The sequence below is a fragment of the Dipodomys ordii genome, unplaced genomic scaffold (assembly GCF_000151885.1).
Source record: "Dipodomys ordii isolate 6190 unplaced genomic scaffold, Dord_2.0 Scaffold7, whole genome shotgun sequence".
Lineage (NCBI taxonomy): Eukaryota > Metazoa > Chordata > Mammalia > Rodentia > Heteromyidae > Dipodomys > Dipodomys ordii.
This window is the reverse complement of record NW_012267223.1, coordinates 20,722,371-20,750,011: the sequence shown is the minus strand read 5'-3', so window position 1 is coordinate 20,750,011 and position 27,641 is coordinate 20,722,371. Positions and strand designations below refer to the sequence as shown.

Genomic DNA, 27,641 nt, shown 5'->3' with positions numbered 1-27,641 from the left:
AAACTCTGCCCCATCCCCTTTCCTTACCAGTCTCTGGATCCATGGTTCATACTTGTGTCCTCTTTTCGGGACCCACAAAGCTCTATTCCCAACTTCTTTTTCATAATTTTACACGACTCTCTGGAATAACCCCAACTAGACAAAATCCCAGGAGCAAAAGAAAAAAACAGCTTTACCTCCTATTTTGACTGCAATTTTGGGCTTCAGACCTGAGTCAACCAGCATAGTTCCATCCTTTTGGAAGTCTTGGCAGTTGGGGGAAAATCCTGGCACATCTCCCCAACACCTCCCTTCTTCCTCCACCTCACTATTCTCCATGCCAGAACGCAAAGTGGCCAGTGATTGATGGGCCCGAGTTCCTGGTAACCGCACCCAGTGGCCCAATCCTCCTCCCTTATCCAATCCCTCCCCTGCCCCTATTCAGAGATCAGATTGTCTCATGTTGGTCCCTGAGGTCCCATTAATTAAAAATACATCCAATTAAATGGCAGGTGAAAACGTGCTATTGGAGCTCTCCACCCCCCTGCCCCAGCTTGGTCTCTCTACCCTCAACCCCCCTTTTAAGGCTCAGCTGTGCTTTGAGCTGAGAAAAAGAAAAGGGGGAGAGCAAGTAGAGGAAGACATAGAGGTGGGGGTTGGGAGTGGGGACTGACAGGGGGCTATTTGAACCTCTGCCAGGGTAGCATGTGCCAGCCTGGGAGGGTGGCACTGTGCCCTAGTGTCTAATTTCTGGAGGTGTGAGTAGGTTCAGTCAGCTGGGTACCCACCTCCATTTCCTTAAAGGGGCAGAGGGCAACCAGAGAATGGGACTAGCTGTGTTATCCTGTTTCTGGGCTTAGTGGTGAGGGGCAGAAATATAAATGGCAGAGGGGCCTTAGGATGTGAGTGTGATATTCAGGGGTTGGAAAGGTCTGAGACCTCGGATCTTGGCATATCTCTACTCTTGGCCAAACTGGGAAGATAATGAGGAGGTAGCTGGAACCCAGGTGGCAGGACATGGTGATACTCCCAAGTCTGGCTCTCTGTACCCTTGCCTACAGGAAAGCTGGGAGGGTAGGAAGGAAGAAGGAAGGAGTCATAATTTGAGTGGGGGTAGATGGGTCAGATAACATAAAATACAGAGATGGGTGTTCTTGTAGGCACCATGTCACTGAAGGGAGCCTGTCCCATTTACCCTTTCTCTAGGCAAACAATAGCAGCTATAGTGTGAAATCACCTTGGTTGGCTGACTAGTAGGTTGTGTGTAGGGCATCTCTCTTCATAAGCATTGACCGCTCTCAATCCTCTCCACACTTAAGAGTCCTTAGAATTTTGCCAGGTAAAGTATCTACCCCCAACCAGCACTCTGGCCCCCAAAGTGATGTAAGGTTAATGGGCACTGAGTACTGTTGGGGAGAAGGTAGCAAAGAAGAAATGACTAAAGGTGGCACTCAGAATCAAACAGGAATGGGGTGCCCACCCAGAGCCCCTGCCTGCCCTCCTTGGCAGCCTCAGCACCTCCTCACTTCACTTTAACGCTAATTGGAGATTTTAATCTGTGCTGCTGCTCTGCTCGGGGTGTTGGGGGGAGTGCCAGCTGTGCAGTAATTCCAGCAGCACCGACTGTTTAATCAAGCTGTCCTCCTGGGGAGGGGCCTTCAGGCATGGGGGCAGGGCAGGGGGACCTCTGTCATCTCCCGGAGAATGTTTAGCTGGGAAGGGCTCAATGGAGACTGAGGGTCAATAATGGAGTCTTCAAGACAACAGGGGCTCCTGACCATTTGTCATCCCCAGCAATGCCTTAACACAGTGAAGGGTAGGTATGAGGTTCATGGGCCAAATCAGCACTCCATCTTGCTTTTTGATAATGGTTCAGAGTCTGGGAGTACACTGGGTGTGCTCCAGCCCCTTAGGCTGCAAACATGCACTAGACACAGCCACTAGACTGTCTGGACCTCTCTAGGTCTGTGGTAGAGGAGATAATGGAGAGACTCACTTTCCCAATCTTCAGTCCCCCCAGCTTTTTCAGTAACAAAGATACTTTTCTTAGAATATTTATAAGGGCTTGTTTTCTACAGACACTCCCACCTTCTTGGATGGAAAGTGTCTGTCATGGAGGCAATAGGACAGTGGTGTAGACAGCCAGAGCCTGCCACAGAGAGAGTACCTGTACTAGGTGTTCAATGCCTGGAGCTGGGGCTTCCAAACTTAGCTGGGAGTCCACTGAGAAAGCAGGCCAAGAGGGATGTGGTTAGGATATCAGACTATTTAAAGAAAGAACAAGTAGTACTTGTTATCCTTCTGGGATTGGCTAGGGGTTCTGTGGGAGTGTTTTTGACCCCTGTCCTGGTTAAAAGGTGCCCTCATCCAAACTGCCAAGGGACTTGAGTTTTAATTGGCCAGCAGTGCCCTCTTGTGGCTGGAAGTAGAACTTCAGGTAACACAAGCTAGGCTGCTTTGAGGATCAGCCCACATGGCTGACAGGTAGCAGTTATAAATGCTGGTGCTCTCTGTGCCATCAGGGAACTTCATGCACAGTACTACTTGACTGTTTCCAGGCATATTTCCTGCTCTCTAACATCTGCCTTATCATTCTTACCCATTCTATCCCACCTGCTCCTTTTATCTCAAAACATCTGCCTATCAGGAGAGGCAGCACCTTACTCAGAGAAGGCTTTTATTTGGATCTGTTGCTTGTGCTGTCTGGACTGCAGGAATCATAGAGGCACTGCTCAGAGAGGAGGCCAAGAGAATAAGGTGATGTCATTTCCAGCACTCAGGACTATGTTCCCCCCTCCTCAACTATGCACAGGCTGCAGGAAAGAGCCAACTCTCCTCTGATTTACCTTTGACTATCTTTTTTTTAGTTTTTATTAATTCTCTCTATTATTGTAGTGGCTGATTCTACCCCTTTCCCGAGTCAATTTGGGAATAAATTGGGACAGACAGATTCTCAGAGCTTAAGATCCTGCTCCAAGGGAACAGACACCAGATAAAAACACCTTTCCTTCCAAAGATCCAGGTATCAGGGCTGGGAAGGTGGCTCCGTGGTAGAGCGCTTGCCTTGCATGCATGAGGGCCTGGGTTTGATTCCTCAGCACCACATAAGCAGAAAAAGCCGGAAGTGGCGCTGTGGCTCAAGTGGTAGAGTGTTAGCCTTGAGCTGAAAAGCTGAGGGACAGTGCTTAGGCCCAGAGTTCAAGCCCCACGACTGACCAAAAAAAAAAAAAATCCAGGTATTCTCCCAGGATACACAACTAGACCTTAGACTTCTAGTTCCTGAGAGGGCTGTCATTAAACTCTTCCTCACCAGTATCAAAGACCAGGTGTTACTGGTCCCTTTTCATATCCACAAAATGGGGAAATGTCTGAACTATAGAATAAGGGACAGACATTTGACACCAAAAGGGGCTGTCTAAAGATTAGGAGTTGAAAGTTCCACAACAAAGAGCTTAATCACCAAGACCCAAATAAAAGAAATACTTCCAGGTGGGTGCTGGTAATCCTAGCTACTCAGGAGGCTGAGATCTGAGGACTGTGGTTCAAAGCCAGCCCGGGCAGAAAAGTCCTTGAGACTCTTATCTCCAATAAACCACTCAGAAAACTGGAAGTGGTGCAGTGGCTCAAGTGGTAGAGTGCTAGCCTTTAGCTGAAGAGCTAAGGGACAGGCTGAGTTCAAGCCCCACAAAAAAACAAAATGCAAAAAACAAAAACCTTCCAAGAAGCCTGGCATCACCCCAATAATCCTAGACCCAGATCATGGTTCAAAGCTAACCTGGACAGAAAAGCTTGTAAAATTAATCTCCAAAATAACCAGCAAAAAAGCAAGGCTGGAGGAGTAACTCAAATTGTAGACCAAGCAAGCCAAGTGAGCACAAAGTCTGGAGTTCAAACCAAAGAAGAAAGCAGAAAGAAGCAGAAGAAGAAGCAGTAGAAGAATAAGAAAGAAGAAAGAAGAGGAGGAAGAGGAGGAGGAGGAGGAGGTGGTGGTAATAATAGTAGTAGTAAATAGTAGTAGTAGTAGTAGTAGTAGCCTCCCCAGAAAAGTTGGACATAGTTCCAGGTACTTGGGAAGCTGAGCAGGCAGGCAGGAGTTTGGGACCAGACTGTGCAACATAGAAAAATATGCTCTCTAAAAAAGAAAGAAAAGTACTCACTGAGAAAATATGGCCCTTCTTAGGTCAGGAAGAGAAGCATTCCTACCAGCAAACAAGGTAGGTAGGATGCTGGCTCCAGGTATTGGGGAAAAAGGAAGAAGGCAGCAGGCTTGTATTTCTGGTGTCTCACCCAGTGTTTGAACAAGTAGTCTCTCTCACTGAACCTATACAGGAGATGGAGAGGCAATAAGAAGGGACAGCACTGACCTATCTTGACTTGAAAAAAGGATAGAAAATTACACTTTGAAACTGGGCACTGGTGGCTCATGCCTGTAACCCTACTTAGGAGGTTTCAATCAGTTCAAAGCCAGCCCATGGTGGGAAAGTCTGGTAGATTCTTATCTCCAACTAATAACAAAAAAGGCAAAAGTGGAGCTGTGGTTCAAGTGGTAGAGCACTAGCTATCACCAGCAAAGCTCAGGCACAGTGTCCAGGCCCTGAGTTCAAGCCTCAGAATTGGCACGCGTGCGCGCACGCACACACACACACACACACACAAAATTATCTTTTGGTGGTGGGACAGCTCTCCCAGAGATGAGGACTGCAACCAAGGAAGCACATCAGCATCCTACCTTGGGTAAGTACTCATTAACACAGCTAGCCAAGAGGTAAAACTAGAAATGAAATAAATGACAGCTAGTGCCATGCAAGCAGCACACCCACTCTAGTCAGAAGGGGGAACTTGCTACCCAGAAGTTAGGACACCAGAACAGGGTCAAATAAAAGCCAAGGAAACTCCTCCAGAGATCTGTGGGGATGAGATACTCATAAGAGGTAAGTTTATACCCCATATAAAAGCAAGTAAGTAGCCTCTGATTAGCCTTAAGTTCCTACCTGGTTCCAAGTTCTGTGACAGAGACTTTATTTGTTAGACTCTGGATGCAAGATGAATGATGAGCATCATGGAATTCCTTAGGGGCTATCCCTGTTGCTGTTGTTGCAACCTGCAAAGGAAAATGACAGGCTATGTAAGATATGAAACAAGGAACACCAAAGTTCTTTGACTATTTGCCCAGGAACATGGTGTTCATAGGTAATGGTGATGTTTATGGTAGTTGTTCCTCTTATTCCCTCAAACCTATATTCCCCAGGTTTCAGATGAAACTTAAGTTTGCTCCCGTAGACTTATGACTGCTCTAGATTCCACATCTAAGAAACTAGTTCTAAGTTGGTATATGCAAAACCATGGTTTCTGAGCTGGGCACCAGTGGCTCACACATGAAATCCTAGCTGTGCAGGAAGCTGAGATCTGAGGACTGCAGTTCAAAGCCAGACTGGGTAGGCTGTTGGGTGAGACTCTTATCTCCAATTAACCATGCATGAAAAAGCTGGAAGTGGAGCTATGGCTCAAGTGTGTAGAACACTGGACTTGAGCAAAAAAGCTCAGGGACAGCACCCAGTCTCTGAGTTCAAGCCCCAGGGTGCTCATTCTCCACATATACACACACACACACACACCCCACACACACATATTATGGACCCTATACTGAGCAACAAATTAAGGAGATTCAATAGAACTGGAAGCTGCAACATCTAGAACTACAAAGGGCAATTAAGGTTCATAGTTAATAAAAGCTTAATGCAAGAAGATAACTTGGAGGTTATTCAATTTTAGATCAAAACACTAGCTTGTATATGAGGTTCTCTTGTCCATCACAGGAGGACTCTGAGGCAGAAGAGCCTCAACTATGAAACAAAAAGATTTGCAGAACAGCAGACTTCATGCAATTGGGATAAGTATCATACAATCCCTAGGAAATACACATCTGCGTGGCACCAACTGGACATTCCGCTTATGCTATCAGCTAAGGTGTGATGGACCAAATATAAAGGGTATGTAATATGACCTACTTCTTTGTCATCTGTGGACAATCTTTATTTTGCACATCTCCTGCCCACTGACCTAGACCTGTAACTCTTCAAGTTATTCAGTGGCATCTTTCTCTCTTCAGCATTCCCCTCTCTATACATAACTGACTCACAATTTCATATACTCAAAAGAAGTCTAAAACAGGAAAGGGAGTTTTAGTAGCTGAATTTAGGCCATCACCTGAATTTAGGAACATCACCTTTCCTTCTGCCTGATCAAAGAACACCAAACAATTATATGGGGGGAGGGGAAGAAAGGCTAGACTCCCCTCCCAATTTTTCTATAATCTGAGTACTTTATTTTGCTTTGAGTTTTATCCCATCTCTCATTCAGAGACCTCTTCCATCTTAGCTTTCAAGCAGATGTGTTTCCTTTTCCATTCCTTATTCTTTTCAATATAGTTGCAATACAAAGGAATCAGAATAGAGATTTAAGGTGATTTCCTCAGTTACCTTTGAGGATCTTTTCCTGCTAACCAGCTTGCAGAGATGGTGACTAAGTGTTCTTGGAAATTTGGGGTAACTCTGAAGGTATTAGGCATTTTGGCTGTGGCTGCCATTTGCTTCCCAATGAAGCAGAGCTTTTATATCTAAATAAAAATTATTTGTACAATTTGTATATTGAGCCATTTACCCTTCAAGTTAAAAATACATTGAAGTAGCAGGGCGCTGGTGGCTCACACCTGTAATCCTAGCTACTCAGGAGGCTGAGATCTGAGGATCACGGTTCAAAGCCAGCCCGGGCAAGAAAGACTATGAGACTCCTATCTCGAATAAACCACCAGAAAACCGGAAGTGGCGCTGTAGCTCAAGTGGTAGAGTACTCGCCTTGAGCTGAAGAGCTGAAGGACAGCGCCCAGGCCCAGAGTTCAAGCCCCACAACTGACAAAAAAACAAAACATTGAAGTGTTTTTCTACTAGTGATTTTTAAATCTATCTTTCCTCTCCATCTTTGTTCTCCCCCTCAAAAATCTCAGTTTCCTTCCTTTTTTGAGGCATAAGGATCTCAGGAATGGGTGGCTCTAATATTCATAATGGGTAAGATCTGGCCTCTTGAATCTAGTCCTGGCTAGCTGAACTACATTGCTGAGACCACTGCTAAGCTAGTTCCCTTACCTGAGCCTCTATTTCCTGCTCTCTAAACTGAGAGGTGGATTACAGGACTTTTTTTTTCCCTTCTAGTTCTGATAGTCTACAATTCTATAAAGAATAATGTGTGTCCTTCCCTTGGGAAGTGGGATACGCCTACTTTTCACCCCTCTCTTGAAAGGGTAGAGAGATGCTACCAATCTAACTTGCTCATGCAGATTTAACTAAAGGGACATGGGAGTCCCAGGAGGAAGTCTTCCACTAAGTACTAGACCTTGCTTCTTAAGAGGAAAAGAAATTAGGGGGATTACCTCTTACCCCAAATCTTGGTAAAGCAAATAGGAGACAGAAGGAAGGTACAAGATAGGAAGAAATATGATAAGCAATCTTGCCCATAGTTCCTCATTTCCTTGTTATACTAAATAAACCCACATTTGGCTTTGCTCTAGGGAGCCTCATACTAAGCAGTGGCTTCTAATCCAACGTAACTGTATGTAGATAAGAAGAATGGATACATAGAAACACCTAAAATATCCACATAAATGTTCGATCAGTGTCCATACACTCCTGTTTCTCTAGGCTTATGTGCTTATAAAAAGCCCTAGTGACAAGTGACACAGCATCCCAGTCTTCCTCCTCCCCAAAGTTGGAAAGGAAGAGACAGTGAGACAGGACCTACTTGGCTTCCTATAAATTGTTTTGTCCTTCCTCACAGCTGCAATCAGAAGCTAAGGGCTCCCGCAGGCCTTGTTCTTATCTGCTGCAGGCAATGGAGGGTTTTTGAAACAGAGAGGACTTGGCTGCGGCCCCGTTTCAGCTGCCGTTGGGGCTGGCTAATGGACTCATTCGAGAAGACCCCCGCCTGCTGCACTAAAGAGTCCCCTGCCGGTCCCCTCCCCAGTCCCAACCCAATTAATAAATGGGGGCTCCCACTTTATGGCTTTGGGAGCAGGAACTAGAGATACAAATGACCCCTAGGGAGAGACTGAAAAAGGCCTTCCAAGAATCAAGCCAGAGAATTGTACATCCATAAGCACGTGCTAGTCATATCCCATTTTCAAAGCATTAAAGGGGAAGAAACTGGCAAAAAAAAAAAAAAAGTATTTTCTTTCCCTAAATGGGCTAATATTTTAAGTCTGTGGTATACTCTAGTAAGGTTTGCTCTTGCTTCATTCTCTGACCTGAAAAAGGAGAGGTTCAGGACACCATCTGGATAGTGCACAACTCACTGTCCTCCCTGGCAAGCTCACCTCCTAGACTCTGCAATACTAAACACAGACTAACTGTATTAACTGGTTAAAAACAATTCCTCCTTTAAAAACAAAGCAGCCACTTCTTACCAAACCTTCATCACCATTACCAGCACAAATGTTTCCTGGGATCATCAGCTGGATGATATCTTTTATCTCTCCCCTTACATGCACACTATGAGCAAGTCTATGGACCTTTTTCTTCTTTGTCCTCTAACACAAGAATTACCACCTCCTCTATGGGCAAGAACAGTAACATCCTAGAGAACTCTTCTGCTTCCTTAACCCAATGCAGTTGCAAAAGTCTTCAGCATCATTTTCAGTCTGTTACTGCTTACCAAGCCAAATTCCAGTTCCTCACTCAGGCCAACAAGACTGCTTCATTTCCTAATACTCCTTTCCTATACCATCCTTGTCAGTCAATCCATAGCCTTTTGCACAAAACACATTTAATTGCCTCCCATGAACCTCCTAGTGTGCTCACCTTCCTCTCTTCTGTTCTGTGCTCCCTGATTTCTCTTTCAAGAATCACTTCTGGACTAGGCACTACTGGCTCATGCCTGTAATCTTAGCTACTCAGGAGGCTGAGATCTGAGGGTCATGGTTCAAAGCCAGCTTGGGCAGGAAAGTCCGAGAGACTCATCTCCAATTAACCACCAGAAAACTGGAAATGATGCAGTGGCTCAAAGTGATGGAGCAGTAGCCTTGAGCAAAAAAGCTCAGGGACAGTGCCCTGGCCCTGAGTTTAAGCCCCAGGACTGACCAAAAAAAAAAAAAAATCTTTTGATCACTTCTTCTGATTCTCTGGCTTTGGCTTCTTGTTAGGGTACTTTTCATTTATAATCTGCCTTATGTACTGACTTAGAAATATCAATTCTCAAGTCATATGTGGTGGTACACATCTGTAATTCCAGCACTTGGAGAGACTGAGGCAGGACAATTTTGAGTTTAAGACCTCATCTCAATCAAAACAAAAATTCTAATTTCTCATTTTCCATCCAGGTACAAGACTCATTTCCCTAATTTCTCCTAAAAGTGGGACCCGCCCTCAATCCTCCTATCCCAGAGTTTTGTCTTGTAGTCAGGAGTGTACTCTGCTAATGGTATTCTTGCTCCCCACTGAAGCAGCCTTCATGGTAAAACTCTTGGGATATTACACCAAATAGCCACAATCTTACTGTCAATTTTTCAGATTGCTACCTGTCCCCAAACTTGACACCAAGGTTTTTCAAAATCACAAATTCAGTTTCATGACTTTGAAATGTTATTAAAAAAAAACAAAAAAATAAGCACAGTCGCCTAAAGAATTTATCTTGATTCATAGTACATAAACATTTTCTTAAAAGACATCTTAGGATGAGAAACCTTATTTTGTTCCTTATATCCAAGATTAATCTAAAATTCCTGAGTCATAACTAATTTTTTAAAAAAGAGCTTTTTTTTCTAGAATGAAAATACCCCAATGCCAAGAATAATCTTGCTCCCTACCAGATCTACCTGTGGCCATCATTTTAGGTCTGTAGTAGGATGGAGAAGTCTTTAGTCCCTTTCAACCTGTTTGTTGAGTACTTTGAGTACTCTTACTTTCCAATGCTGATTATTCACTTCCTCTAGGTTAGCCTTTGGATTGAGAGGAAAAGGTGCTCTGCCACTCCTCCCTTTTCTTATAAATATTGCTCTAGATAGTAAAGAGGATTTGCCTTTTATACTTTTCAACCCTTATTCTCAAGTTGTCTAAGAATCAAGATACTAAAACCAAAAGCAATTTAGCACAATAACTGATACATAACAATACTTAACATTAGTTTTTCTCCCTCCCCCTCTTTCTTTTCTTCCAGTTTCCTGGACCCACTCCCTCCCCTCCCCCTTTCCCCACTCATCATTGGCCAATGTTGGTCCCAAACTAAACAAATGAATGCCATTTTGCAGTATAAATATTCTGTAGCTCTAATTCATATATTCTGATTCATTTATTCTTCTGTATACTATCCAAAACAAGGGGAAGTGGAATAATACCAGTCAGCTGGTTGACCTTAAATATATAAAACCACTTGCAGGAGAGTATTAAAACTCAAAAAATACAAATAAATTTTAACATGAGATCACTTCCTCTTTGCCCCTAAATTACTTCTTGAACAATGCAGGAAGTAATGCTAAGCAACTTTAAGCTTTAAACATCATAGAAATTGGCAATAGTAGTAAATTTTGGGTTTTTCAAGATGTTGCATTTTGTGGGTTATTTTCAATTGTATTACTCATATTAAAAATATTTGCTCAATATCTGTGCTTTTATTCTCTAGATTCTCTATAGAAAATATCTTTGTACTATCCTCAGCCTATCAGTTCTAGCCCCATCTTCCAACCCTAAAGATGCATTTACTGTGACCAAATCTTTTACTCATATAGGTGCTGTAATAGGGCCTCTCTGAAATAAACTGTGAACTTCTAAAGCAACCATCCCCTAAGCTCACCAGACCAATCACAATTTTTCCTTCCATCTCATATCTCTAATTCTTCAGTACATCTACCAAAACTGCTCAAGCCCTTTTTACCCTTATTTTTACCTCCTTATATTTCTTCATTTTGTGAGACCTCTGATCCCCTAACAGAAATGATAATAATAATATTAGTACAGAAGCTCCTGAATTATGTGAAAGATCAGGTTCCTAAGTTTTTTCTAAGTCTTTGAATTAACTTAGCCTGCTTTTTCCCCCTCAAGTCTATAAGTACTGAAAATTGCATTAACCTGGTATAGTTGTCCACAAGCAGATCTCACCATGTTGCTCATTAGGCATTACTGAAGTTCAAGCAGGAAAAAGCTCTTACAGCCCATTAGTTAATCTGTTCTTCCAGTAAAGTCACCAGGTAAAGGCCTAGGTTTGTTTTTCTTTTAGCTCTGACTGCTACATTATAGCCTTCCTAAAGGTTTCTTTATGGTGACTCCCTAGGGGATGGTTCAGCTTGGTTACAATATCCTTTTTCCCTTTAGAACTATGAACCCTTTTTAGTTGACAACCATGTCAAAACAAGACATCAGAAATCCATCTATTTCCAGGCCCTAGAGAATTTCTCAGTAAACTTCATGGCTATTATCTTTAGTTCAAAGAAGTATGCTGAAGATGAGGACAGCACAATAATAAAGCTTCATCAACAATTACTCATCTAAAGGACATTAAAGACTATAGTACTTAACATCAGGTCTTTCTCTCAGATTTAGACTTGGGCTAATTATTGAGACAAGAGATAAAATGAGAGCAATCTACTGATCAAAAAATTTTGGGATCCCAGGACATTAATCACCAGGATATCAAAGCAACCCTTATCTGCTTTCCTCTTGGGTACCAGAGCCATTTTTTTGCTGTTGTTTTTTTTTTCCCCAACCTTTACTTTCCACACAGACACCACCTATGACTAAACTCAGAAATGTGGCCAGTAAATGCAACAATCTCAGGTTAAGGGAGAAAAGGACAAGAGATGAAGGTTTAAAGAGGAGAAGCAGATACACTAAAAGGTAATTCCTGGGCTGGGAAGGTGGCTCAGAGGTAGAGCGCTTGCCTTGCATGCCTGAGGCCCTGGGTTCGATTCCTCAGCACCACATAAGCAAAAAGAAAAAAGCTGGAAGTGGCGCTGTGGCTCAAGTGGTAGAGTGCTAGCCTTGAGCTGAAGAGCTGAGGGACAGCGCCCAGGCCCAGAGTTCACAGGCCCCACGACCGGGGGGAAAAAAAAAAAGGTAATTCCTTTCATGGGCATATAGCATGAATTAATAGCTCCTTTCATGGCTCTTGGCAGTAAGTATTATTACTTTGCTTTCCACCTCCCACCCATAACGTGAGCATCCAAATAGACATTTGTCTTCTCAATCACCTCTAAAGACCCCTCAAAATTATGGAACCTTAAGTATCTAGTAGGAAGCAATCAATACCCATGGTAGGCCTAATCACTCTAGTTGGATGGTGAGAAAGGGAAGGGGGAAGTAAATAAAAAGTGGATGGGTGGATAAGTGATGGAGAGACAGCTACTCAGAGTGAAGACTGGTAGAATTCTAACAATGATTCCTAGAGGCGTTAAAGTTCCTGCCTACACTCTCAATTTATTTAGAGTAATTCCAAGGCTGTTGAAACACTAGGGGTGTTCCTATAGATGAAAAAATAACACATGTGGAAAATAAAACCAACTGAAGTGTCCAATAATTTTCATTTTGCCTCTCAGGCCAACCAGAAGACTTGGTAGCCTACCTCTCCCTAGGAATGGTAGTTATTTCTGCATTGAGGAACTCCTCATTCCCATTCCACTTAGTCCTTCAGAATGACTAAGATGGGAAAGGAGAAGCCACTGAACAGTTTAAAAAGTCAGCAATCTTTAATAATGGAAATCTGTTTGGCAAGAATACTATTAGCTTCCTTGAGGCATTAGCCTTCCCATATAGTTAAGAATGTCTGTCTAGGAGAATAATGCCTAAGAAATTTGTAGTATGCTTTCTACTCAGTTATGATCTTGGGTATGAGGGAAAAAGTCCAGGCTAGTTAAGTCAAGTCTTTAGGCCTGAATTGTTGACAGACACTGCTAAAAAATGGAAACACTATTCTCTAGTACGCTGAAGTTCAAACTCATAGTCATTAGCTTACAATATAGAAGGCCTAAAACTAATTCCTTATCTCTAAGGACTAACCTGAAACACATAGTTCCATGATCTGGAACAATCTCTTCTCTCCTGGGTAAAGGACATGATTAAACCAAAAGGCAAGGGTTCACAAAAATCTTGAGGATTCAAAACCAGGCTGGCTACCCTCATCAACAGCTTTTGAATTTCTCATTTCCTGTGTTTGGATGTACCTTTTAGAGCTTACAACTTCCAGACATCTCCTGATGGATTTTCAGCTGCTATTTGCCTAATGGTCATAATAGCAAGACTGAGGTATAGTATAAGGGAAAATTTATCCTCAGTGTCCTTAAACGTGAAAGGAAAAGTAATTCTCCCTTTGGGAAAGATTTTAGAAATATAAAACTCTTAAATAAGCCTTTAACTTTGATCTACATCCTGAATTGACAGTTTCCCAGGAAATCTTAGCAATTACGTACATCAATCCCCATGCTGTCACTCTTTTATAACATAATGGAACCAGGGAACCGGGATACTGAGGAGCCTGGTTTGAAAGTATCCTTTAAGTCTAAGCAGCTTCTTACCAACTTTCCTTGATGACTGTTGAGCTTAAAACCCACTTACCTCTCCTGTCAGGAGGAGTCAGGGTACATGTAGCTCAACTCTTGATGGCTTCATACCACCATTATTTGTGTGATTTTTCTACTAAAAAAAATTAACATTTTATGGATTCCCCTAACCCACTTACATTTTTTTTCTAGTCTCTAGTGTTTTCATGCACCTCTCCAGTCCCTAAGAATCTTTTGTTTTGGCAGTTTATGAATCTATAGCAATTCTGAGACAGAGAACCCCTAAGGATAAAGTGGAGGAAAAATATCCTTCATTAGATATGCTCAGAGGGTATAGACATTAGAAGTAAATGCAATGGAGCAAAAGTGTTATAGTAACAGGAAATATTTAATTTTCCAATCTCCACTTTCCATTTTTATAAACTGAAAAAATTTAATATATTACAAAATATCTGTACATAGACAAGATACACCTGATGGGGGAGGGGAAAAAACAAGAGAAAGGAAAACAGTGTCAGGAACCTAGGGAGAATGAGGTGGCAACTGACACTTTTTGATGCAGCATTGCTTTCTCTCAAAACCTGCTGATAGCCATTTTAGCACTGTAACTATATATGCATATTATACACACACATACAAGTGGTTGGATGATGTCTGTGGCAGAAGCTAACAAAAATCCTAATTACAAATTTGTGTTAACTGCTCTGCTTTAAACATCTGATGTTATATTCAAATTCTTATTCCTACAAGTAGTTGAAGAAAAAACTGAGGAAATGGTTAGACAAATTTGTTTTCAAAACCACAAAAATGATCATGGTCAAACCAGTTTTGCCTTTCATCATGAACAGGATCAGATTTCTCATCTGTTCAAAATAATGAATTTAATAGACTTAGTATTTCCCATGGTACAATAGTTTTAAACAAAAACAAAACCACTTTTGAATGGAATTTGGTTTGTAATTTCCAAGCAGTCAAGTTGAAATTCAGCCAAACTTTTACTTCCATCATGTTTATAGACAACGTAGCTGAAAAATCCGCAAATACGTTTTTCCTCCACACATATTCCAGAATATTAAAACAATTCTCCCATTTTTAGAGTCAAAATTTAAAAAAATTTTCATTTCATTTTAAAGATGCCCCAAATGAGGGTGAGGGTGAGATGGGATCATACATACACATACACACATTCACACATACACCCACCCCCTTCGCTAGTAGGGATGGAGAAATGGAAGCTTACGTATATTATTTAGAATATTTGGCATAATTAAAAATAAGGGATGACATAGGGGAAGGAAAAACACTACTGATGATTGTTTATAACCAAAATACAATGAAAATATAGAGAATTTTATTCATATTTGGTGGGAAAACAATTATTTTTTCTCTGGGCAGATACTACTGAACGTATTCCAGGCTCAGCTTTAACCAAAAACAGAGGAATGGAGTCCAATACCTCAAATTCAAATATTCTAACATACAAAGTCCCATGTCTGAAGACTAAAAAGTTATCAGACAGAAGGTTCAGATGAACTTCAGTAAGTGTGGTTTACCAATATTATGTCAGTGTGCCTAGGAAATCTAGCTGGACACACTGGTTTACAAAACCCATCAAAGCCAAAATGGTTAGAAGGTTTGATTACTGGCCTGAGAGCAAGGCCAGACCAAAACCCAGAGAATAAAGAAATACACCTATATATACATATATATGTATATATGTATATATACACACACACATATATATACACACGCGCGCACACACACACATATATGTATCAGTAAAGGGAAAATAGTTTTCATCAGAGTATCTGAAGAGGGTTCTTCTTTCATTTCCTTAAAGTTTTTTTTTTAAATTAATGCACCTTTCTTCTTATAAGTAATTTTATTGTTTAAGAACCTGGCATTGAAACATAAAACTTCACTTGAGTTTTTAAAAGTATTCCAAGATACTAGAGGATTTTTGCCTTTCTTTGTAAAAAGAAAAGGGGGGGGGTTGCCTAAACTACATTTCATAAAGGACTAAGACTGTGAAGATCAATAATGACATGTATCTGTTCTTAAAATACTCCATAAGCTGGTACTCATAGAAATAGAAGTTAGAATGAGAAGCCTCTCAAGTTATCCCAACCTGAGAGCCTTTTTCCTTTCTTGTTATAAGGCAAGTTCTTGCCAGGCAATTTACACTTAACCCTTTTTTTTTTCTTTTCTTTTTTTTTTTTAAATCAAAACCAAATCTTTCTGGAGCAAAGTCCCTAAAATTGGTAGGATATACATGCTGGAGATATGTATATGTCAATACTGTTCTTTCTCACAGTATGCTATTTTAAAGTTATTTTTAAAAAAGGTATCAGGTATTGATATATTTCAAAAAATATCCACCCCAAACTAGGTTACATTTCCATATATTTTCATGAGTTTTTTTTTTTTAATTTTCTTTGACAATAGCACAATGCTATTTGAACGGTGGTTTTCTTTTGGGGAGGGGGACATAAAAATAGTATGTGTAAACAATATGATAACTGCTCTTATAAGCCCTCTAGGAATGGAGGCATCATTTCTAACTACAGCTCAGTAGCAATATTCTAAGCTGTCCATACTTTACAAATCAGTTTCCCCATCTGAACATGGTTTTAAAAAAACAAAACATTTTAGAATTGAAGAGTTACAGAGAACAATGTAGGAGTTTGAATTTCCTTTCCTTTATTAAAAAAAAAAAAAGGTTAATTATTATTCCAGGTTCTTGGGCAGCTCAGTGATTTTTTTTTCCAAACAAATGCCTCAAAGAGAGAGAGGGAGAAAATAGGAAGGAGGGGAAAAAAGAAGGAATGGAGGAGAGGGGAGAAAGGTAAAGGAAAGAAAAGCAAACAAACAAAAAAAGGGATGAAACTGGGTAAAGTCTACCTACTTGCCCAAGAATGCCACTTTCTATAACCTGCTTAACGTGCAGGGAGAGAGGCATATCTTTTGTCAAAGTGGAGCAAATTTTAAGCATGAGTGATTTATTTGGAAAAAAAGTATGTTCAAGATGCTCAACAGGGGTAAAGGGGGAGTGTTCACTTAAAAGCAAAAAATGTGACATGGTGGAGAGGAAGGAAACCTTTATTTAAATCAGCCAGGCCACTCGTTTCACTTCTAGCAAAAGCCTAAGAACAGGTCAAATTCTGTGAACACTATTCTCTTTTGACGAGGGGAAAATCTAAATTAAAATTCATAAGAAACCAACCACAAAAACAAAAAAAAAAAACTTTAAAAAACAAAGAAAGCTTCTCCTGAGCCATCTCAAAAGGGAATCTATTCTCTCTTCTGCTGAAGAAGCTAATTAATGCAACATTTACTTTTCAATTTAATGACCCTCTCCATATTCTCTACTGCATGTAGATATGAAGTAAATGTTCTAGCTATAGCCCATCCCAGGAGAACTGGTGCCAACATTCTAAGTCACTTGCTAGCAGCAAGTGAGCAAGGAATACAATGGACAGCTTTGCAGTAGCCAAATGCAGATTACCTCACTCTGGCAAGTGATTTCATTAAAGGTTCAGAGGCCTGGATGGAAAGATGGATAGAGATGGAATCTCTCAAGACAATGAAGTCTCTGGGTTAGTAAGGAACTCCTCTCCCTCTTCCCCCTCCTCGTGATGGGACTCTTGTAGAACCCCGGTAGAGTTTTCCATAAGCAGAAGACTGAGTTGGGGCCCCCCAGTGAAGGCTTGCTCCTGAGCTGCTGGCCCCAGTGGTTCCTGGCCCCAGCTCCCCATAGTTTTGTAATTTAGTCTCTGCATGTACTACAGAGTTGCTGTTTCCCTCAGCCTTCAGGAATGGTTGCCCAGCCACTGAGTGTAATGCTAAGGGGACCCTGGCAAAACGGAGGTCCTGGTCCCCTGGGAACTGCACTGACCCTGTGCCCTGGTAATTGCTGGATTCCCCAAGGTGGCTCACAGAGCCTGAGAAGGTCCTGTTCTTCACCAGTGTCTGGACCAAAGAAGATTCTGTCAAGGCTGAACCAGAGCTGCGTTCATCAGTGTCAGTGGCACTGAACCCTGTTTCGGGCCCATCAGTGTTTCCGTAAGTCCTGTTTGGACGGGGTCGAGTGGAGTACTCCATTGGTCTCAAGGCCTGGTGCTCATGTGGCAGGTGGCCAGGAGGCTCTGCTTCAGGCTGGGATAAAAGTTGCAGCAAGGCGGCTGTCACGGCGGGGTTCAACTCCTGGGGGGCGCTGGAAATATCGCCTTCAACCAGAGGGGGTGGAGGTGGCGGCGGTGGAGGTCCAGGGGGTTCAGGGGGCCTCTTCTCTGGTGGAAGAATGTGAGGAGGACATGCTGTGGAAGGGTTACTTCTTTTAAACACCATCTTAAAAATCACATGTGATTATAAACACATGCTCACATGCGCGCGTGTGCACACACGTGCGCACTCACACATACACACACACACACACACACCAACATAAATATCAATACAAGTAACAAGATAAAGAATAAAACCTTGGAATCAGAAAATTATAATTTATAAAGAAAATCAAGATTAAAAGTAAAACAGTTGCATTCTATATCTAACAGCTGGTGTAAAACAATCATGTTTCAAATGACTGTTCTGGTTTTTTTTTCTGAGATTTCTTCCATTTTCTTGCTTAAAGAGCTGTGCTAATATGTAGGTTGTTGCAACTTCCCTTTTTGCTGTTAGATCAAAACATTATTGAAAATAAAGCAGAAAGAAGATGAGAGGGAACAATATGCATTCTGCAGTCATATTTCTAAGACATTATCTTCCTGCGTAACAGAGACCTTGAATGGGACTTGGCGGATTAACACATTTACAGAATGTTTGATGATATAAGGTTACCTGAAATACAAAGTAAAACAATACATAGGAAAGATGAAATAAAAGCAAAAACTTCCCATTCCTGCCATGTATAAAAACACATTTGCTTCTCCAGGCTTTAGTCATCTCTCCCTAGAATTACATTCATAAGAAAATAGTAACTGCAGTGCTGACATTAAACTTCATGTTATAATAATTATAAAGACTAAAGTAACCCATAGTAATTTTCTATTTTGTTTTCCTACCTTTGCATTTTTTCATGTTATGAAAAAAAATCACTCTAAGCGATGTTATATAGAGCTGAGTTGTTGATAAACATGTTATTCTAGAGATGATAAGAAATTAGTATTGAGAAATATATTAAATCATTGACCTCAGTCTTTATAAAGACCCCTGTCTTCTTAAATCACTTCCCAGATTTTCTTTTTTTCACTATTTAAATTTGCCTATTTGTCACAAACACTTATGTGATAATGAACGCCTGCCAACGTAGGAGAGCAGAGATGTAAAATGGCATGAGTTTGAGGATATACAAAACCATTGAGCAGAACTACAGTTAAGAACAGTGCCTTTGCTGGGTGCCAGTGGCTCATGCCTGTAAATCCTCAGGAGGCTGAGATCTGATGATGGTGGTTCAAAGCCAGCCTGGGCAGGAAAGTCCATGAGACTCTTATCTCTAATAAACTACTCAGAAAACTGGAAGTGGTGCTGTGGCTCAAGTGGTGTAGAGTACTAGCCTTGAGCTTAAGAGCTCAGTGACAGTGCCCAGACCCAGAGTTCAAGCCCCACGACTAACCAAAACAAAACAAAATAAAAAAACAAAACAAAAAAACAGTGCCTTTAGAGAACTGGGAGTCAACCTGCTAAAGAAAAGGTTTAATGTTTTAATCCTATCTCCCAAATAACCAAATTCTACTCCCCCCAACAAATCCACGTAGCCATTCTTCATTATCTAAGCTAGTGACTTAGACAAGCCATAAAGTTTTTAGTTATAATTAGGTATTTTTGCAGAAAATTTACCTTATATTTTGCAAAGACAATCAGTAAATAAGTTTGCATTTCCTAAGTATACAAATGAAACCATTCTAAAAACACCACAAAAATTTAAGATTGTGAAGTATTATAATAATAATAAGTAAGGTGCTATATGTAATATATAAGTAGGGCAATCAATAACCTCAATGTTACTGGAACTGAAGGCATTTCCAGGCTGCCAACTTTCAGTTTTAAAACAGGCCAGTCCACGGATGAGTTGGTCACCTTGTATGTAGTTGCTACTAATTTACTTGTTGACAGGCTGGTTGGCAGGGGAAAATAAAAATTTGCTATAGAAACTGGAACACTTGCTAACACCTGTAATTTAGGATACTTGGAAGGTAGAGATCAGGAGAATGAAAGTTTGAGACTTTGAGACTAGCCTCAGAAAAAATTATCAAGACTCCATCACAACTACAAGCCAAGCATGGTAGTATGTGCCTGTGATCCCAGCTATGTGGGAGGCCGTAGGTAAGAGGATTGTGGTCTGAGGTTGGTCCAGGCAAAAATTTGAGACCCTACCTGAAAAATAACTAAAGAGAAAAAAGGTAGCTGGGTGCTGGTAGCTCATACCAGTAATCCCAGCTACTCAGGAAGCAGAAATCAAAGAATCATGGTTCAAAGCAGCCTGGGCAGAAAAGTCTATGAGACCCCAATTAACTACCAAAAAGCCAGAGGTAGAGCTTTGTTTGGTTCAAGTGGTAGAGTGCTAACATTGAGAGAAAAAGCTAAGGGGCAATGCTCAGGCCCTAAGTGAAAAAGTAGTGGTATTTAAAAAAAAAAAAAAAGAAGAAGAAAAGAAGAGAGAGAGAGGAGATGAATATATAAGAGACAAAAGGAGAGAGGGAAAGAGAAAGGTTGGGGTATGGCTCAAATGACAGAATGCTAACGCTGAGTTCAAACCTGTGCCCTGAAAAAAAAAAAGCCATGGAAAATTCATAACTTGAAGATACTATGGAAAAGGTAGGGTAATTAGACCATAAGCATTTTAGTCTTTAGCTATTAATCTCACTATTTAAAAAAATTAGGACTTGAGGCATGGTTTAAGTGGTAGAGTACCTGGGTCTAGCAAGTGTGAAGCTGACTTTAAATCTTTGTACCATTAAAAAAAGAAAGTCAGAGCTGGGAAGGTGGCTCAGTGGTAGAATGTTTGCCTCACATGCATGAGGCCCTGGGTTCAATTACTCAGCACCACATAAGCAGAAAAGGCTGGAAGTGGCGCTGTGGCTCAAGTAGTAGAGCGCTAGCCTTGAGCTGAAGAGCTGAGGGACAGTGCCCCCCAGAATTCAAGCCCCATGACCCACCCAAAAAAAAAAAAGTCAATTTAAAGACATCAAAAAGTACTTTTTAGACAGGGGCTGGTGGCTCACACCTTTAATTCTAGCTACTGAGATCTGAGGACCTCGGTTCAGAGCCAGCCTGGGCAGGAAAGTCTTATCTCCAATTAACCACCAGAAAACCAGAAGTGGCACTGTGGCTCAAGTGGTAGAGTGCTAGCTTTGAGTTGAAGAGCTGAGAGACAATGCCCAGGCCCAGAGTTCAAGCCCCACAACCAACCAACTGACAGAAACAAAAAACAAGAAACAAAAGAGAAAGTGGGGGGGGGGAAGTATTTTGGGGAATGTCTATAACATAAAATGGAACATCATGTTTCACAGGCATAGACTTTAAAATAACTAATTATAAAAATGGGCAAATTTAAACTCACATTCCACATGTATAAATTTTGCCTTTTATATAGCTACATTTTATTTTGTTCTATTTTGGTGGTACTGAGGACTAAATTCAGGACATAGTACTCACTAGGGTACTTATTCTAAAAAATAATAATAAAAAAAAACTTGCTTTATAATGATCTACGCCTTCAGCCCTGTTTCAACATAACTAATTTTTGGGCTCAATTCTTTCATGTTTATAAAACGAAAATTTTACTCCAAGTAAAAAAGTAGATGAATTGTAAAGAACTATAATATTTCTTCAAATATGAGCTATTCACATCTGAACAATTCATATTGCTGTCAGATTTTAAATGTTAATGTTGCCAATTCTTACTAGTTCTGTACTAATGAAAAGAGGTATTTAATAAATGCAAAAATAACTTTAAAAGCTTCTTTTGATTCATTAGATTTCAATCATCACCATTTCCTAACAAGTACAGAACTGCTAAACAACAGCTAGACTGACAGGTTGTCCCCTTTTCTAGTTCATATAAAGTGCCCTCTGCTGGAAGTGCTAATGAATAGTGAAATAGCTAACTAAAAGATATCAGGGAAGAAAACAAAAATTGCCTGTAAGCTCATACCTGGGAGATAAGAACAAGAGGATTGGGGTTTTGAGGCTAGCCCGTGCTACAAAACACAAGAAACCCTGTGGAACAGCAACTAATCCAGTTGACTAAATAATTAGTTGAATTTTTTTGTACTCTTCTTAAAATATATCCAGTGACGTCTGGCCATAGGCCAGCAATTAGTTTTACTTCAATTTCATCATGTGACCAATAGCTCCCTGGATCAATTATTGGGTAAATTTCTTTCACTGTTATTTAGTTTGACCAACTTCTTTCAGACTTTATTTATTTCGGTGCCTGTCCTAGGGGTTTGAACTTAGGGTCTGGGTGCTATTCTTGTTCAAAGCTAGCATTCTAGGGGGAGGGGGGAGGCTGGGAAGGGATGGGAAGGGTAAACAAAGGAGGAGGCTGCAATGCTTGGTAAGAAATGTATGCATTATCCTGCCCATGCAATTGTAACCCCTCTGTACAGTATGTTCACAAATAAAATAAAATAAAATTAAAAAAAAAAAAAAAGCTAGCATTCTACTACTTTAACTATAGCTCCACTTCCTGTTTTTTGGCAATTAACTGGAGGTAAGAATCACATGGATTTTCTAGACCAATCTTCAAACATTGATCCTCAGATCTTGGCCTCCTGAGTAGCTAGGATTACAAGTGTAAGTCACCAGCTCCTAGCTTTTTCCCCCCTTCTTCAGATTTTTTTTTTTTTAAGTCCACTGTGGGGCTTGAACTCTGGGCCTGGGCACTGTCCCTCAGTTCTTCAGTTCAAGGCAAGCACTCTTACCACTTGAGCCACAGTGCAACTTCTGGTTTTCTGGTAGTTAACTGGACATAAGAGTCTCACGACTTTCCTACCAGGGCTGGCTTTGAACCACGATCCTGAGATCTCAGCCTCCTGAGTAGCTACGATTACAGGCATGAGCCACCAGTGCCCAGCTCCTTTCTTCAGATTTTTTGTTAAAGCTAGATTTCTAGGAGAGGGACTAGAGGAAAAAAACGCAATCTGAGAAATGAGAAAAGAGGCTTGCTTTAATTCTAGATAGTCTTTTTTTACTCTATGTTCTTGAATCTCCTAAAAATTCATGACAGAGTGGCAAAGTGAATAAAAACTATAATCACTTGAGATTTAGTTTTTGCTTCTGTGAATAATCACAGAGGGACTACAGATAGGATGTATTTAAACTTTTGGACTGCAGTTTTCTAAATGAGGGGCTAATTTTACTAATTATCTCCCAATTTTAAAAAAAACTTTACATTTAAAAAATAGTTTATGCCCTTGGCTTTATATCATTGAAATAAAGCATATACTTTCTATACCATCTCGTATGAATGCAGGACCCTAAAGGTGAAGGTCAGTATACTTCTTCAACTCTTGTGATTCTTCCCCAATTCATAGGAATCTTCCTTGACAGTAAAAACTTCCAGGAAATTGAAAACAGTTTCAGATATGTAAGATTTTGCAAACAGATTATGAATCAAGATTATAGAACTTAAATGTTTTCCCTCTAATAAACTGCGTGCTCTAGTCATGTGAGATAAAGATATACACCAGTCCTTCTTTTCCTTTTCCTTTTTATAATGTTTTCTGATCTGGGGTCCATTCCATGGTCTCTTTCAGTAACACAGATTTAAAGAAATAATTTTTATGTTATTTTTTGGAAAGAAACTGGACAGTGTTAGCTATCTATTTAGATCAATTCCCAAATTATGCTCAGAAAGTCAAATGATGTTTTATTAAGGTATCCTGCATCCACTCCACTAGAAATAAAGAAGCACAACCTGATAATGATTTTTTTTTAAAGAAAGCAGATTTTCTAAGACTAGCTGGCCGACATACACAGTGCTTCCAAAAAGCACCATTAACCATGGTTCTAGTTTCCTTGACAATATACAAGGCTTACTTACCTACATCCTAGGAATTGAAAAAAGTAATCGATATATTAAAGATGTTTTGAGACTTAAAGACATTGGCAAGGAATACATCACTTGGTGCTATGTTCTCCTGTAGACTGGGTTACAGAAAATCTGAAACTGAGGCCATTGGTGTGAAAAAGATGTTAGAGAGGATCAAAAGCACCTGCTCAATGAGATCTGACCGGTCTGTTTACCTGCTGCCTCCTCCTGTGGCATTGTGGGAGTTCTTCGAGGCCCCTGTGGCCCACTATTCTTGTCACTGTTGTTTTCCTCAAGGTTGCCTGCTGGCTCCTGGGTTTTCACCAGCTGACCCAAGAGAACTGCCAACATATTCTGCATGTCAGCTGGTGTGCTTGAAGCTTCAGGGGTCGTCTGTTCTGCTGAAGGCAGGACAACTGGTGCAGGGGGTGCTTCCTTCAAAGACTCCTCTGGGGCTATGGACTCTGAGTTCTGCTGCTGAGAACTGGCTTCCGTCAGGGCACTGATGGATTGGTTCAGGGCTTCCAGCTGCTGTTGCATCTCTGGGTTGGAATGGATGTTAAGCAGCTGTGCCATCTGAGGGATACTCAGGTCTGTTTGGCTCTGTAGCAGATTTAATAACACTGCCAATTCACTTTGATTTAGCTGCTGTGTGATGTCACCAAGGCCTGTGGGGAGACAGTGTAGCAATGTAAGATAGGCAGGAAAAGAAACCATTGCTTTGACTGACAATAGCAACTTATAATAGCTCAAGAATAAACTTTCAGGTTTTCTGTTTTATTTTGTTTTTGTGCTTGTACTAGGACTTGAATTCAGACAAAGTGCTGTTCTTTAGCTCTTTTGTTCAAGGCTAATGCTCTATAATTTGAGCCACAACTCCACTACAAGATTTTTGATGGTTAACTGAAAATAACAGTCTCAGAGACTTTTCTATTCAGGCTGGTTTACAACCACCATCCTCAGATATCAGCCTCCTGAGTAGATAGGATTACACTTGTGAGTACAGGTACCCAATGAACTCTCATGTTTCAGTTGTCATGTCAGTTACTTAGTTTTGCTTTAAAAGATAAAGATTAACTAAAAACATCTCTTTACTGTTCCTAAATATTTGTATCTAAATATCTCTTCACTGTACCTTTTATTCATGTTCTTCAGTGCTGGCGATTTTTTTCTTCCAAGGCCAAGACTTGAACTCAGTACCTGACACTTTGTCATTGGCTGGTACTCTATCAATCTCAATGCTGGTGATGTTCAATGCTTACTATACCAACTAGCCGAGGGTGACTCATGCCTGTAATCCTAGCTACTCAGGAGGATGAGATCTGAGGATTGCGGTTCAAAGCCAGCCCAGTCAGGAAAGTCCGTTTAACTCTTATCTCCAATAAACCATCTGAAAACCGGAAGTGGCACCTTAGCTCAAGTGGTAGAGTGCTTGCCTTGAGCTGAAGAGTTGAGGGACAGTGCTCAGGCCCAGAGTTCAAGGCCCACGACTGACAAAAAAAAAAAAAAAAAAACCTCCAGGACAGCACCCAGGCCAACTTCAAGTTCCAAGACCAACCAAAAAAAAAAAAAGAAGAACTACCAAGAGCCAGGTGTTGTTGATGAGATCTGAGGATCAAAGTTCAAAGTCAGCAGGGGCAGGAATGTACATAAGATTCTTAAGTCCACTTAACCACCAAAATGCTGGAAGTGGACCTGTGGCTCAAGTGGTACAGGACTAAGCCTTGAGCAAAAAAAATATAAGGAACAACACCTAGGCTCTAAGTGGAGCTGTGGCCCAAGTGGTACAGCACTAGCCTTGAGCAAAAAAGCCAAGGAACACCACCTAGGCTCTAAGTTAAAGCCCTACTACAAGCACACACAGTCACCAGAAGGCTTAGAGATGTAGATGTGGTACAGGGGCAAAATGCTTGCCAGCAAGTATAATACCCTGAGTTCAAACCCCAGTACTGCCAAAAAGATAAAAAATACCAGAGGAGATTTTTGAGAATTCAGATGCTTCATATCCCATGTTCTGGCAATTATTTAAGGGTATTTATTTATTTTTTTAATTTTTTTTTGTGCTGGTACTGGGGCTTGAATTTAGTGCCTCAGGCTATTAGTTAGCTTTTTCATTCACAGCTGGTACTCTACCAACTTGAGCTATACCTCCAGTTCTGGCTTTTTTTTTTTTTTTTTTAATTTCTTTTGTTACATGGAGCTTGAACTCAGAGCCTGGGTGCTGTCCCTGAGGTTTTCTCTCAAGGCTAGCAATCTACCACTTAGAGCCATAGTAACAATTCCAGCTTTCTAGTTAATTGGAGATAAGAATCTCATGGACTTTCCTGCCCGGCTGAATAAGTTTGTTTATGTATTTGTCGGTCGTGGGGTTTCAACTCTGGGCCTGGGTACTGTTCTGAGCTCATCAGCTCAAGGAGAGTGCTCTACCACTTGAGTCATAGTGGCACTTCCAGTTTTCTGGTGGCTAATTGGAGATAAGAGTCTCTCAGGGGCTGGGAAGGTGGCTCAGTGGTAGAGTGCTTGCCTTGCATGCATGAGGCCCTGGGTTTGATTCCTCAGCACCACATAAACAGAAAAAGCCGGAAGTGGCGCTGTGGGCTCAAGTGGTCGAGCACTTGCCTTGAGCTGAAGAGCTGAGGGACAGCGCCTAGGCCCAGAGTTCAGGTCCACAACCGGCCAAAAAAAAAAGTCTCTCAGCACTTTTCTGCCCAGGCTGGTTTCGAACAGCAGTCCTCAGATCTCAGCCTCCTAAGTAGCTAGGATCACAGGAATGAACCACTGGCGCCTGGCTTGAGTAAGTTTTTGGTATATTTAGATCAAGTAACAATCTACAGAACTACTGACATTTAACAATTGTGATTTAACATGATTGGATTCTAAGATTTTATTTCATATAATACAAATGGGGTTCTAAATTATAGGTGCTATAAACCCATGGGTGAACTGACCTTAAATTATATTTTGTTTTCTAATTCATTTATTCCACACAGAGCTGAGATACAATATTCCTTATTTCAAGGAAGGAAAATGGTATACTGTAGGCTTTCTGAGCCATACACATGTACAAAACAGTTTAATCTTCTCCCCATGAAAATAATCAACCTTCTTCCTAATATTCCACTGAACAAAAAATAAAATAGGCACATCTACTCCTTGCACCTGACCATCAAAATCTGCCAAAATGTGATTTAAAAAAGCACAAAGGTCCCATTTCAGCACTGACCTATTGCATCCCCAGCCCCAGGCTCTACTTTGCTAGGAGCTGGCTGGGGTGGTGCTGGGCTACTGTTCTTCACAGGCTCAGCAGGTATCCCTGAGGTAGTTTCTTTGCGAGAGGCTTTGGGTGGAGGTGGCTCTTCTACCACAACACCACTTTGTCGCTGTCGTCGCCGTTTCTTGCTCCACAATTCATGGCAATCCTGCCAGCGAGGGAGGCTAGAAAAAGACAAAGCAAAGGGAAACGGTGATAGTAAGTAAATCGAAGGATAGAGGATTAAAATGGGAAAGCAAGAGGATAGGAAATGGAAAGAATAAAGAGAACATAAAAATAAGTAGGTAAAAGCAGTAAACATATCAAGGTAGCTGGGAGCTAGTGGCTTACCCTTACAATTCTAGGCTGAGATATGAGAATTGTGGTTCAAAGCCAGCCTGGGCAGGAAAGTCCGTGAACTCTTATTTCCAATTAACTACCAGAAAAGTGGAAGTGAAGCTGTGGCTCAAAGTGGTAGAGTACTAGCCTTGAGCAAAAAGAGCTCAGGGACAGCCCAGGCACCTGAGTTCAAGCCCCAAAACCAACAAATGAATTAATGAATTAAGTAATTAATATCATGGCAGATGGTAGTCTGAAGAAATAAAAGTCCAAAGGTTCAAAACTTATACAGTAAGAAATGAGGATCTTGCAAAAGCTAGGGACACACTTGCTATATAAACTCCCATATTCTAGCCAAATATTCTTTGTAATCAGAATAAAAGAGAACTTTAGCCGGGCGCCGGTGGCTCATGCCTGTAATCCTAGCTACTCAGGAGGCTGAGATCTGAGGATTGCGGTTCAAAGCCAGCCCGGGCAGGAGAGACCGTGAGACTCCTATCTCC

The 27,641-nt window shown here is 41.1% G+C and overlaps 1 protein-coding gene across 7 annotated transcripts in view; it reads right to left on the bottom strand.

Moving 5' to 3' along the window:
• Positions 1-27,641, bottom strand: part of Cdk12 (cyclin-dependent kinase 12) — a 103,399-nt gene that overhangs the window by 13,162 nt on the left and 62,596 nt on the right. For 2 of the 7 annotated variants that reach the window (XM_013037942.1, XM_013037943.1), the window contains exons 13-15: positions 26,773-26,984; positions 23,765-24,217; positions 16,193-17,829 (exon numbers count right to left, since the gene is read on the bottom strand). In XM_013037942.1, the coding sequence (XP_012893396.1) occupies positions 17,111-17,829; positions 23,765-24,217; positions 26,773-26,984 (1,384 nt within the window). In that variant the 3' untranslated portion in view covers positions 16,193-17,110. The other 5 variants (XM_013037945.1, XM_013037946.1, XM_013037947.1 and 2 more) reach the window with 5 other exon arrangements.